The sequence below is a fragment of the Acinonyx jubatus genome, chromosome F2, assembly GCF_027475565.1.
Source record: "Acinonyx jubatus isolate Ajub_Pintada_27869175 chromosome F2, VMU_Ajub_asm_v1.0, whole genome shotgun sequence".
NCBI lineage: Eukaryota > Metazoa > Chordata > Mammalia > Carnivora > Felidae > Acinonyx > Acinonyx jubatus.
Window position 1 is genome coordinate 48,438,116 of NC_069394.1, and position 15,043 is coordinate 48,453,158.

Genomic DNA, 15,043 nt, shown 5'->3' on the forward strand with positions numbered 1-15,043 from the left:
ATCTTTGTGAGTTCCTCATTATATTAATGGCATCTTCATGAAGCTAGACTCTTGTAATACAAACTTAGAAGTTATTCTTGATTTCTTATTTGGATTATTCAGAAGATCCAGAAAGATCAAATCCTTTTCTTTCTGGCTCTAAATTATTTCTTTAATCCTTCTCTTTTCCCGTAACAGTTCTAACCTAACCCATTCATTTGTTTCCTTGCATCCATCCATTTACACTGCTCCTCTTCAACTCTGCCACTATTTCTGCGTCTCTAAAACTTCTATCTTCTCATACACCTCATTTGCTTAATACTCTACACTGGCTCCCATTAACCTATAGATTAATGTCCAAACTCCTAATAAATCATGTAGGAACCATCATAATCTGACCCCACTCACCTTTCAGGACCTAACCACCACCACTCCTACCACCCCTGCCACCTGGCCTCCTCCATGTACTTACTCTGTTCCAGTCACCCCCACAACACTTGCTGAATGTGTTATGTTTTTTCACATTTCTGAACGTATTATTCTCAAGGCCTCGAAGGTCCTTCTTTCATTTCTCTGTCAAAGGCCTTCTAAACATTTCAGACTTAAGATGCTTTCTCTGTGAAACCCTTCCTTGATTCCCCAGGCCAAGTTTAGTATGAACATAGCACTTTGTACTATCTTTGTTATTTATTAAGTACTCATTTACATCCTTACTTCCCCCATTAAACTATGAACATCCATAGGTTTACAGTCTAATTCATCTTTTTATTCCATTACATAAAGTAGAAACTCAACAGTCTGATGGATGAATAAACTCCTAGGCATACTAAGAAGAAATCTGTGAAATGATATATATAACACTTCTTAATCAGAAGAAAAAATTCTAGTTTTGTAGACCTAATATCCCCTACTTCTATATTGTCTAAGATGTACCAGTCTTCCACTGTATCTCAGTCTTCGCCATTCTTGAGAAGGCTTTTAAAGCTTTTAGTGTGACACATTTAAAGAATCTTGATGCTGAGGGGTGCTTGGGTGGTTCAGTTGGTTAAGCGTCTGACTTCGAATCAGGTCATGAGCTCACAGTTCGTGGGTTCGAGCCCCGTGTCGGGCTCTGTGCTGACAGCCTGAGCCTGTTTCAGATTCTGTGTCTCCCTCTCTCTCTCTGCCCCTCCCCTGTTTATGCTCTGTCTCTGTCTCAAAAATAAATAAACATTAAAAAAATTTTTTTTAAAAGAATGTTGATGCTGAGGCAGGACTTTTGACATATAAAAGAGGCATAAATTATACTATGATAATAAGAAAGAAAGAAAGACACACCGATGGTCTGGGAATCTGTAAACAATTATAGATATGATATATTTCTGTTCGTGACAGAGAATGGAGATTAGTAGAGAGAGGCTCATACTAGGATTCTTTTTAAATAGAATCCACAGTGGGTGGTGCCTGGTGGCTCAGTCAGTTAAGCATCCGACCTCAGCTCAGGTCATGATCTCATAGTTTGTGAGTTTGAGCCCTGCAGGCTCTGTGCTGACAGCTGGGAGCCTGGAGGCTGCTTAGGATTCTGTGTCTCCCTCTGTCTCTTTCCCTCCTCCACTCACGCTGCCTCTCTCTCTCTCTCTCTCTCTCTCTCTCTCTCTCTCTCCCTCTCCCTCTCCCTCTCCCTCTCCCTCTCCCTCTCCCTCTCTCAAGAATAAATTAATTTTTATTAATTTTTTTAATAGATTAATTTTTTTAATAGAATCCACAGATTACCCAGCTCCAATATGAACCCCATCAGTTCCAGTTTGGAAGTGAGATGGAAAGGGGAGATATGGATGTGAAGAGGTGAGAATGCATAGAACCTATATGGGTCTGCGTAGACACAGTGTCAGACTTCAGAAGGAAGGTAGAGAGAACGAGTTAGAAGTCTGAGGAAAATCTGTCAAGGAACTCAGATCTTTATGAAGTATACTAATTCATATCTTATACCCTGTACTTATTTTGTTTGTTTGTTTTCTTAGAAGGGAAGTGCATTAACACACACTAGATATATTCATTTTACTGCTGCATAAGAAATTATTACAAACTAGGTAACTTAAAACAATACCATTTAATAGCTCACACTGCCATAAGTCAAAAATCTGGGTGAGGCTAGGTTCTCTGTTTAAGGTCTCTCAAAGCTGAAATGAAGGTGTCAGACAGGCTTGGCTAGTCTCTTACCTGGAGGCACCAGAAAAGAATCTACTTCCAAGCTCATTCAAATTATTGGCAGAATTCAGCTCCATGCGGTTGTAGGACTGAGGTCCTTGTTTTCTTGTTATCAGCTAGCCTGAGACAGTCTCTGCTCCTAGAAGCTTCATGTAATTCTCATGAGGGGGCCCCTTTATTCTTCAAAGCCAAAAATTGATCATTTCTCTCAAGTAGAATTGCCCTTATGCTTCAAACCTGTAACTTTCTGCTCTATCACCAGCTACAGAAACTCTCTGCTTTTAAAGGGCTTATTTGATTACATCAGGCCCATTTGTATAAATTTCTTACCTTTAAGTCAATTAAGCTATATAGCACACACTAATTATGAAAGCAAAATCCACCATATTTATTGTCTCCAGGATTTGCAGGAGAAGGACACCAGGGGGCCATCTTAGAATTCTGCCTACATCATGATCTCACAGTTTGTTAGATCAAGCCTGCTTCAGGCACCATGCTATCAGGCCTGATCCTCTCTCTCCTTCTCTCTCTCTTTCTCTGCCCTTCTCTCTCTCTCTCTCTCTTTCTTTCTCTCTCTCTCTCTCACTCTTGCTCTCAAAATAAATAAATAAACCTTTTAAAAAAATAGAATTCTACCTACAATTCCAGGTAATGTTTCTTTTGTTTTTTTCTTCTAATGATGCAATTAAATGTCAGAATCACAGTCCTCAAGATCTAATAGAGTCAAGAATGGACATTTGTTATTTGTGGATTCTAATATTTCATTGGTAAATCTGTATTCCACCAGCACTGTTCCATCAAACTTAATTTTTTTTAATATTTATTTATTTTTGAGAGAGACAGAGACAGAATGTGAGTGAGTGAGGGGCAGAGAGAGAGGGAGACACAGAAGCAAAAGCAGACTCCAGGCTCTGAGCTATCAGCACAGAGCCCGACATGGGGCTCGAACTCACGAGCTGTGAGATCATGACCTGAGCCAAAGCTGGATGCTCAACCCACTGAGCCACGCAGGCGCTCCCCATCAAACTTAAGTTTTAAATTGTTCTATTCACTTGTAGAAAGGAGCAAATAATTGTCTGAGATCTATAAGGAGTGTGAAAAAACTTAATTTCTCCCTTGTATGTACTTCTTCATGGGTCCATCTCTATCACCATTTTTTCCTCATTTTGTCCAAAAAGCAAACCACATGAAGCCCCTGTTATAAATGAGTATGCTGATGCCCAGCTACACAACTTGGTGAGAAGGATGCGTCAAAGAACAATCCTCTACAAGAAAAAGTTGGCAGAAGGAGATATATCCTCACCTGAAGCCAGCCCCCAAACTGGTAAGCATTGTTACTCAAAGTACTGGAAAGAAAATATTATGAAGGGGCATGTATTTTCAAATATCTTAGCTTGGGTTCCCCCAAAAGCAGACCCTGCGACAATGATTTAAGTACAGATAGTTTGTATTGAAGGTGATCCAGGAAGGTGAGAGCAGATAAGAGAGATGGAGATAGGAGTTAAGACAATAAAGATGTATTGATGAGATGGCTTCTTCTGTAGGCCCTAGGACTTGATCCAGCTGAAAAACTATGTGGATCACACTTAAGAATTCTCCTGAGAAACCTCCACACTGTTTTCCAGTGGTTGCATCAATACATATATTCCCACCAACAATGCACAGGATCCCCCGTTCTCCACATCCTCACAAATACTTGTTATTTCTTGTCCTTTTGATACTAGCTATTCTGACTGGTGTGAGGTGATATCTCATTGTGGTTTAGAATTGCATTGGCGTGATGCTGAGTGATGTTAAGCATCTTTTCATGTGTCTGTTGGCCATCTGTATGTCTTCTTTGGGAAAAAATGTCTATTCAGGTCCTCTGCCCATTTTTTAATCAGATTGTGTGGAAGGTTTTTTGGTGTTGAGTTGTATAAGTACTTTATATATTTTGGAGAAAGAAGCTGGGGTATCAATCCACCAACTGTTTTACATTGGCTGAAGGTTGTTGCTGGGGCATGTTGCTAAGTCTCCAACACTTTAAGTAAGCCAGCTCAGAGAAAACCCTGAAGAAGAGAGACACAGGGAGCCCCCTGCACATGACCTCTGGACCCACCGTATATGAACAAGCCAACAGCAATATCCACGATAGCAAGTTTTATTGTAAATATTAATTAAGAATACCCTTTATACACAAAGCATTTATTATAAAAATATAAGAACACTATCTGAATATACAACATAGTAGAGAACATCAATAAACTAATCACATGGGGGGCAATCATCAGCTTCCCTAATAATTTCAGAAATGTGTTTATGAAAAATTAATAAATACAATAAAGTAGAGCACAAAAGTGATATATTTTATGAATACATCTTTATAAAAATATTTATGTATATATATAGAGAGAGAGACAAAAATAGAAGAAAGGTTGTTTAATAACAGTTAAATAAAAGTTAAACTGTTAACATATAGAGTTAAGGGTTTCCTTTATAAGGAAAATTCTGTATAAGGTAAATTGGATTTTTAAAATAAACTACAGGGGATCCTGGATGGCTCAGTCAGCTAAGTGTCTCACTCTTGATTTCAGCTCTGGTCATGATCTCAGGGTCAGGAGACCGAGCCCCACATTGGGCTCTGCACTGAATGCAGAGCCTACTTTGGATTCTCTCTCTGCCCCTTCTCTGCTCATACATGTTCTCTCTCTCTCTCAAAATAAACAAATTAACATTTTTTAAATAAGTAAAAAATAAACTACATATTGTATAGTAATTTCTTTTTGAAAAGAAAAGGCAGTCATTGTATTTTGATAAACATAGGTTGAAAAAATATTTTGAGCTTTATTTATTCATAACTTGAAAGATATATGCAAAACCCAAGAAGCATGAAACTAAAACCTTTAGAATGATGTAAATTTTTAATTTTCTTTTCAATGTAAACCTAAGGACTGACTTTATGCTACAAAATATGTAAGAATTAAGCTTGTACTTAAAATATCCTATTTGTGGTGTGCCTGGCTGGCTCAGTCAGTAGATCATGTGACTCTTGATCTCAAGGTTGTGAGTTTGAGTCCCACATTGTGTGTGGAGATTACAGTAAATAAATAAAATAATATATCCCATTTGTAACACCTGTAGGATAATTTACTAGTAAGCTTTAAATCTGTTTATTTCCAAATTCCAATCTTTTCCTTACATGGATATTGTTATTAATGTCACTGTTTTCAATGTCAAAACATGCTTTGTCTGCCTATATTGAGAAGGAAAGATTCTGAAATGTTCTGACTTTGAGAAATCCAAGCTTTTTCTCATTTAGCTAACCTGACTTCTTAAAAATGTGTTTATCTCTTTTTTCCCCTATAAAGCAAAGCCCACAGCTGTACCATCAACACAAGAAAGCAGTGCTAAGCTAAAAGAAGAACACTACTATCACATATTGTGTTTTAAATTCCAGAAGATGCCTCTGACAGAGTATCTAAAGCAAATTAGACTTCCAAGAAGCATAGATTCATACACAGGTACCATCAAAGGGTGAAATTCTCAGTGGGAGGGCTGGCTATTATCAAGAACTCATGTAACCCAAAGTCACCAATGACTTCTTTTTTTCCCTAGCCCACATTCTAAATCTGTCTAGAAAGCAGAACATAAACTATATCAAATATGCAATGGACTGTTTGCGCCTCTCTGGTGAAAGCAAGAGATAAAATATTCCTGCCTATTTTTAAAATGTATGCCAGAGTAATGTGAAGTAAAGTAAATGTATAACCACCAAAATAAATAGATGATAGATAGATACATAGATAGATACATAGATGATAGATAGATAGATAGATAGATAGATAGATAGATAGATATAAAAAGCAGTCCAGGGTCTATTCTGCCAGTAATTACTTCTGAAAAGAAAGCTCCAAAGTATTCAGCTATATGTACACCCACACCCCTCCCTAAAAAAGTAATTATGAAGTATGTATCTTTTTCCATCCTTTCACATTGTTAATTATTCTAACTGAACAAATCCCTTCCTGTGGCCTCCCTCCAGCAGAAGAAAGCAATTGTGAAAGAACATGGACTGTCTTAATGGACCGATTCTCTGCCCTCTCACATCAGCCATACTCATTCAGGCAAGATGTGGCCTTTTTGTCTACCTGCCCTGGGTGATCCTGAAGTTTAACTCCTGATGCAGAAAAGGCTTACTGCCGCAGTTATCCAAACAAGGCACCTCTGACTTCCCCTGAGTCTCCTCTTCCTTGATCCATATAGCACACTTACCTGTGGGGACAGACTTAGCATGGCCACTTCTTGGCAAAGAAGAAGGCCTTTCTCCAATGTTAGAAGAGCTGATAAGATCACTCAATATCCCTTGTAAAACCCAGTGCTTTAGACTCTAAAGGCAGAATTGTACTGAATGTTAATAGAACCTTTTACAGTAATTTTCTTATCTCCAGAGGACATTGCTCCAACATTACCATTACAAGAGAGTCTTTTTTAATGCTTATTACATGCCATTTGGATTTTTCTAGATCGACTCTATCTCCTGTGGCTCTTGCTTGTCACCATTGCCTATAACTGGAACTGCTGGCTTATACCACTGCGCCTTGTCTTTCCGTATCAAACACCAGACAACACACGCTACTGGTTTATTACAGACATCATATGTGATATCATCTACCTTTGTGATATGCTATTAATCCAGCCCAGACTCCAGTTTATAAAAGGAGGAAACATAATAGTAAGTGGGGCTGGGGAGAAGCAGAAACTGACAAATGAATATCAGATTGGACAACAAAAAAATAAATTAACAACATTGTTTATTTAATATCTGACTGTTTCTGTCTGTATGAGTCTTTAACCACTAAAAACCACCAGTATAACAACAACAACAACAACAACACAACCCTTGAGGATTCACTGTGTTCTGGGGACCATGCATCTCCCTGTGCTTTAGTTTCCTCATCTTAAAAATAGTAATAACAATAGTACCTTCACAATGTTGATGGAAAGACTAAATGAAATGATGCATGTAAAGTGCCTCGAGCTATGTCTGATGCCTCATGAGTGCATTTATTTACGCTGCCTCACCTAATCCTTCCAGTCACCCTATAAAGAAGATGTTATTGTCGACCCCATATACAGGAGATGAAACTGAGGTTTGGAGAGGGTAGATGATTGCTCAAGGCACAAAGCTAAGAAAGTAGTTGAGACAAGATTCGAACCTAGACCTTTACTCCAAAACCCATGTTCATTACAACTGCACCATGTTGGTTCATGTTGGTAACTTTCTCAGACTTTGATAATATGTGACGATAGAAAGATAATACCAGGTCTGAAATGTCAAAAACATACACGTACTTTACCTAAATAATGTAAAAAAAAAAAAAAAGTATGAATTATCAATGCAAAAAGAAGTAATTTAATATATATTTCTCTAGTAATCAAGCTTCATATAGTCCACGAGGCAGGTACTTTCTACCACATTGGAATCTACCATTCACCTCAATATTTTTTTAAATAAGGCAGGTATTATTTCACACATAAAAGTCTACTCAACCTCCTCAGGAGATAGCCTGATGTTGTTCGAAAGCCCTAGTGTATAAGATTTTTAGGACACAGACTGTATCCTGTTTTTATAACTGTATAGTCAGCACTGAGCACAGCACCTGTACATAGTACAAAAAAAACAAATCTAAAGTGTTAGGCCTTGACACTTTGGGAAAACCTAACTTAAAAAGAAGAGAAAAGCTGTCATGACCCTTTAAATCAGTGTAGATTCACTGCAATGTCCAATATAGTGGCCACTAGCCAGATGTGTCTGTTCAAATTTCAATTTCAATTAATTAAGATTAAATAACATTAAAAATTCATGTATCCTAGCCACACTATCCGTATTTTCAGTGCCCAATTTTCATTTGGCTAGAGGCTACCATATCCGAGAACACAGAATATTCCCACCATTGCAGAATGTGCTATTAGATGGTACTATAACAATAAGCCATCAAGTTCTTCATCAAAAGAGCCAGACTGTAAGTAGGAAGCCACACAGCCTGCAGACAGGTACAAATCACAAGCACAAAAAACACACCAGTTGTTTTGTGATTTTTTTTTAATTAATATGGCATCTACTGGCTTATATTCTTTTCACTCTTCCACTTTCCAGACTCATCACATCCCAGTTCTCATCATCAAATGCAGTGGCTTACCTCAGAAACTAGCATTGTTACCCTTAGGAGAAATTATCTTCTCCTAGATTTATCCTCAGTATTGAGGGAATTTCATAAGCAATCCTGTCAGTCTAAGACAGAAACAGAAGAATATGTTTTCACAAGCACATACCCAAATCTTAAAGCCTCTACTCTCCAGCCCCTTCCTCAACTAACTAGAAGGATGCCTCCTTTCCAACTGGTGTCCATGTCACAATCTCTGTGAGGGTGGCACAGAACAAATCCTCCAGTGGATCTGTCACAGTAGGAAGAGCAGACCAGTGGAATATATGGCACCGTGGTTGAAACATATTTTTAAAGAACAGAGGTGGGTTCCTTCATCTCCCAAATGTTTTCTTTTGAATCTCCAGACAATCTTAAATTATCAAAAAGCTAAAAGGAGTAATTTTGGTTATTGTTGTTTTATTTTAGAAAAAATTTTATTTGCTGAAGAAATCCTCCTATTATTTGAAAGTTTTCATAGAAAGAAATTCTGAAGGCAAGAGCTAAAGCTATAACAAAAATCTATTCAAAATATTCCTTGTGTGGACTTCAGAGCACTAGTCAGCTCACCAGCACTATCCCCAGAGCTCACTGGCAGTTTGATGAATGATGATGATGGTGTACAAATAAGAAGTAAACAACACACAAAAAAAAGAGTGCTAATTTCAACCTCCATTAGATGCACAAGGGGGGAGAAAATCAATGTTTGACAAATGGAAAATGACAAAATCAGTAAGGGGAGACTTATTTTCAGTTTTCTAAAAGGGCTTTACACACAATGGAGTGTTAAAAACAAGAAAAATAACCAATAAAAACACACTCAACGGACTCTATTTAAAATGCATTATCACAAACTACAAATACAGAGCAGGAACTAATTGCTTTGTTTGTTCAAAAGAAGTTTAATGGTTTCTTTAATTTAGGATAGGTAGTGTTAGCTTTTGAAACTTGATTACATTTTGGTAAGAAGACTATGCAAGTTGAGAACCCAAACTAAAGATCTAACTACATTTAGCTATCTCTGCTACCTTTGGTGTACAGAGACAAATTATTCATTCACTCATTCATTCATTCAACAAACATTTATTAAATACTTACAGTTTCCAGGTATTTCAGGGCTGGAGAATGGGAATATTAGTTCCCCAAGGCCTTGAAAAGTAGGTAACGAACAGATTGAAGTGCTAAAGGCCACAATATAGGGAATTGGAAGGGTTTACAAGTTTTTCACAGCATTTATTTGCAATATCTTTATTCTGAAAATTGTGCTATTCAAATAGAGAACAAAATTTTGTATCAAAGAACAACTCTCTTGCTGTTACTTTCCTTTATAGACTGCAGAAATAGAGCTGGAAATGGCAATGAGCATTACTGAGATAGGAGACTCTCATACACACAACAATGCTAAACCTACCAATCACAACAATCCATGGAAATGCTCAGCGCCATCTAGTGACAATGCCAATCAGTCCTGCCATTATTGTCAACCACTTTTGGCACTTCATCTTCTCAGTTACTCTTTATAAACTGACCTAAAGAAAATTAATCACTCCCTTCTCTGCGCTCTGTACACTTTATTCATAATTCTGTTATTTAATTGTTAAGTAAAAATTGGGTTAATTATAATATAGTAGAAACAAGCAGACCAGGGTCAAATTCCATCTCTGAAATTTAGTAATAGCATTATTTAAAGAAAATGCATTTACCTTTCATCCATAAAATGGGAATTATAATACCCACCTCATAAACCTATTGTGAAGAATAAGACAATGTGTACACTGAGGCCAGACTCTGGAGTCTAAAAGATATACAGTAAGTTGTTGAATGAATCAAATGAATGAATATCCACACATTTAACTTCCCTTATTGTCTCCTATTTTTATATGTAGCTCTCTTTCTTACCTGATAATAATTTTCTTGAGAATAAGGACAGTATTCAATTCATTTGCCTATTTTAGGAACTCAGAGAGTATATCCAAGAAATGTTTGAAGGAGTGAATGAATGGCAAACTTGGTTCAAGAATCTTCTTTCCTTGAATAATTATTTAATCTGCATTGTAGTTGTTTCAGATGATATTACTATTTTTTGAAACATTTCTATCTGTTCTATATGAAATTATGGAGTTTCTATGAATTATTTATCAGAAGAAGTAAATATAATCATACCTGGGTAAAGCTTCTTCACAAACTATCTGTTGGAAGAGGATTTAGGTGCAGTCAGCATATGTATCCTTCATAAAGTAAGCCTCCCCTGAAAAAAATGTTGCCGGCATAATGACAAGGCTTAAAAGAGAGAAAGAGAATTAAATAGGGCAACATTTTTTAAATAAGTGCCTAATTGTTAGCGGTAAGCATGCAGATCCTCATACAACTAATAATACCTAATTTATTTAGTGCTCCAAAAAAAATTTTAGAATCACTAGATGGCATTTCCTCTACTATAACAAGTTTTAGTTTCATTTACATTTATTCAATTATAGGATCACAAACAAGCCTAAAAGTAAAGGGATAAAAGTGCTAAAATCATTCTTCCAAGGTTGGAGGAGAGGGTGGTATTTTATCCTCATAGCACTTGAAATTTATCTGTCAGTCCCAGATGAGCTTTGAAAGAGCTGACTGATTTTACTCAAGCTCAGTACATGATTCAACTTAAACTACTGTCTAGGTCTTACCAGTGGCTAAATAAGTCATTGTGTTTCACAGTCAAATCATTAGATGAGCATGTCTTATATTTTTTCTAATATATTTCTGTAAGATACAGTATATGTGCATGGGTAAAAATTATAGCCAAAAAATGTGAGGGGAACAGGAATTGGTGAGTTGGCTAACCAGTATTTAACATTGCTTGGCAGTAGTTTAAAACTTCTGAGCTTGGACAGTCTGGATGATAACTGTTAGAAGACACTGCTTCCATGTGTCCAAATTACAATACTTTGGTCAGATCATTAGTAATACATAGACAATTCCTCCCTACCTATAACTAAAATATAAGAGTATAAATCCAGTATTAGCATTAATTCTTTTAGATCTGAAGAGTGACAAATGCTTCTTCATCTATCGCTTATCATATATTTATTGGGCACCTACTATGTGCTAAATGTTGCATTAGAAACTGGAGAAAGAAGACAAAGATATGGACCCCCTTAAGTAACTCACCCTATGAAGGACAGACAAAAGGAAAATGGTGAGGTTTTGTAATGTGAGTCATGACAGAGGTGAGCCCTAGGGGTTGTGAGGTACAGAGAAAACCATGTGAAGGAGAGGACACCTGGTCCAAATCTTGATGAATGAATTTCCATTATCTGCACATCTCCATCCCACAAAAAAGGGGAAAAAGATAAGTTCCAAGCTCTGAGAATAGCATAGGCAAAGTCATGAAAGTGAGAAACTGGTGCATCTGAGGAACTGCTGAATAAAGTGGATATGGGATGCTACAGGAGGTGAGTGAGACAAAGTAGAACCTTATAGACTATGAAAGGGAGTTTTTTTTTTTTTAAGTCCTGTAGAAACAGAGGATTTCACATAAATGGTGATTGTTAAGTAATCTGATTTACTGAGATCATCTAGCTGCAATTATAGAATGGATCAAGGGGAACAAGACTAAGGCAAAGAGACCCATGCCAAAAGAAGAGAATGGACATCAGAAAAGTGTAGGAAGAAGAATCATAGAATTGGTTTCTGGTTGGATGAGGACTGAGGGAAAATGAGTGGTCTAGGATCACTGACCAATATAGATGAGGATGCTCATAGGATACTCAAGAGGAGGAGGTGGGAGGATGATTAGGCTTGAGGGGAATGAAGAATCATGATGAATTCAGGTCTGATATAAATTAAATTTGAGATAAGCAGAATTGCTAAGTGTAGAAGACAATAGGCAGTTGTTTGTGTGGGTCAATAGCTCCAGAAAGTGATATTAGATGGCAGTAGATCTTTGTTAGCATCAATGTACATGGGTATATTTGAAACCATTTAAGTGGGTGAAGTTTTCTAGGAAGCAAGTATAAAGAGGAGAAGAAGAGAGCTAAGTCCTGGGGAATGTTGCCATTTAAATGGCTAGCCCTGGAATTAAAGGGAAAAAAAAGTCACCAAATAGTTAGAACTGAAGACGTAAATGAAAAATGGCATTACAGATTCTTTGGAAAGAAAAAATTTCAAAGACAAATATCAAATTTTTTAGTCATCTCTTCATTCCTTGATCTGTTTATCCACTCAATAAGTATTTATTGGATTCCTAGTATATTCTAGTCACTAACTATATACAGTTGCTAAACAAAGTCAACCCTGTCCTAAGATAGATTATCATTTAATGGAATACACTGATTTTAAATAAATGAGCCAAGAAATATGTGTGATTTCAAAACATGGTGAATGCCATAGAAGAATACAAGGATTCCCTTGGTGTGATCATTAGGACGTTGTTGGTGGCATTCATATTGGTCGTCTTAATGGGAAGAGAAAAATGAGAGCAAGTCAAATTCTCACCAAATTGCCATGGATCAAGGAGGAAATTTGAGGGAAGGATGCAAAATAAAGCAATGTAGGCAACTTCTTTAGAAGCTTGAGTGTGACAAATAATAGATCAATAGCAAAAACAAAACAAACACCAAAGAAGATTTTTATTCTGTTTTAAGAGATAAGAGGATAGAGCATATTTATGGGCTGAAGTTACAAGGAACCAGGAAAGAGAAATAGGTATATATATTTACCACAGTGAGAAAAATAATTGATGAAATTGGGTAAAATTAATTCAAAATATCACATTTCAGGTGGATTCAAATGAGTTAAAGACACACTACAGGAGTTCTACAAAATTTCAGGTAGGTGACTTACAATTTCAAAATTGTGCAAGTTATCCATTGCCATTTTGATTTTAAGTCCTATCTACAAATTTCTTTTTTCAAAATCTGCTTCTTTTTGAATTGTAGCTTTTGTAACAAAGTTTATACAGATGAAGTTCTATTAAGCAAAGGCAAACCTGAAGTTTTTGCTTCTCAATAATTACATGGTATACTTCCTTGAATGTGCAGTTCTTTATATGCATCTTTATCAAGCACAACAAAATGTTAGTGCTCACATTTAAATTCTGAATAAGATATCAGTAAAGAAGTATGGAGTGTACAGTAAAATTTTGGATCATGAGTAACTTGTTCTGTGAGTGTTCCGCAAGATGAGCAAACATTTCTAATAAATTTTAACTTGATAAACGGGCAGTATCTTGCAATATGAGTAGTACATCATCCAAATGTCACATGATCACAACTGAGCCAGTGGTTCTTGAAATTCGCTTTGATATACAAGTGCTTGGGATTGCAAGCGTGTTTCCAGAATGAATTGTGCTCACAAACCAAGGTTATACTGTACTTTGTCTTATTCATATAGAATGCTAGCCTCCAATTTACATACCATGTTGTAAAAGTCTGTCAAATTGTTCTACTCCTATTTCTTTGTTGTTCATATAAACAAAATAGAAAAGAAGCAATTATTTATATAATATGGCACCCTCTTTCCTCAAATAACAATATAATTGTATGTTTTTTCACTCATGATTATTTACACCCAAATACTTTGTTATCTTTTATTTGTCCCTCCTACCTTTGAGAAATATAGATTTGGGAGATATCCAAGCTTACCTAACTTGTGTAAGTCCAACCTCCCATTTCAAGAACACTTCTGTGGCCTCGAATTTTGTATAAAAATACAAATCTGGGTTTAGGAACCCTATTGTCCCCATTGGCAGTCTATGGTGATTAAAATCTCTTTCAATTTGTTTTTATCTCCAACTAATTTTCTTTGTAAAAATTTGCCACATACTTAGACATATTCATAATCTATGCTACTTTGATGAACTCCACAAGAGGATGTATATTCTTAAGTGTCACAAAACTTATTCTAAACTCTTAATCACTGTCTTGAATTTGAATAAAGGCAAATTAACTCATACATTTAATGTGGGTTTACAAATGTAAAATTTTACATTTATTCAATTGTGGTCACTCATTTTGAATTCTCTTAGCACATCCTGCTTGTCTAGTTATTTTTGTGATTCATTATTCCACTATTAGATTGTTAACTTCTTGTGGACAGAAACAATATTTTACTCCTATTTCAATCCCAACATGTTTTGTAAAGTGCCTTGTACAGAGTTCAGTATTGGTCAATTCTTACTCTATTCAATTTTCTACAATTCAGTGAGAAATAAATCATCTTTATCTAACACTAGCGTGTTAATATCAAACACAGCTAATGACTACATAGAGAATTAAAGTGGGCAGTTGAGCAATTGGATAGACAGCAAGTAAAAAGACCATAATTCTGACATATTGACATATTAGTTCTAATAAATTTATTTTAAAGAATTTAAAAAGATTATTATGATTTGAGCCAGAAAACATGAGTGCTGCAATAACACTAGACAAGTTAACAATTCTATGCTCCTGCTTTTATACTTATATGACATTATTTTAATAGCTGTTCTGTATTTGTCTCAACTTGCTACAAGGCTCAATATCTGTAGGGTAAAATTAATGAGGTTTGAGGATATGATATAATTTATAAACCAATACTATCTGTAAAGAATTTGTTTGTAATAGCCAGTCTGATTAATTTAAACTAAAAGTTTCATTTCTCTTTAGTAACACTAAGTTATTGTGAAATTCTGGTATGCAATTAATTACCTCAACTTTCCATTTCATATGCCT

At 36.1% G+C, this 15,043-nt stretch overlaps 1 protein-coding gene across 1 annotated transcript in view; it reads left to right on the forward strand.

Annotated features, from left to right (window-relative positions):
* The window catches only part of CNGB3 (cyclic nucleotide gated channel subunit beta 3), a 147,489-nt gene that overhangs the window by 53,867 nt on the left and 78,579 nt on the right, over positions 1-15,043 (forward strand). The window contains exons 4-7 of the mRNA XM_027064275.2: positions 3,345-3,490; positions 5,514-5,666; positions 6,669-6,877; positions 13,112-13,162. Of these exons, the coding sequence (XP_026920076.2) occupies positions 3,345-3,490; positions 5,514-5,666; positions 6,669-6,877; positions 13,112-13,162 (559 nt within the window). The remainder of the gene's footprint in view (positions 1-3,344; positions 3,491-5,513; positions 5,667-6,668; positions 6,878-13,111; positions 13,163-15,043) is intronic.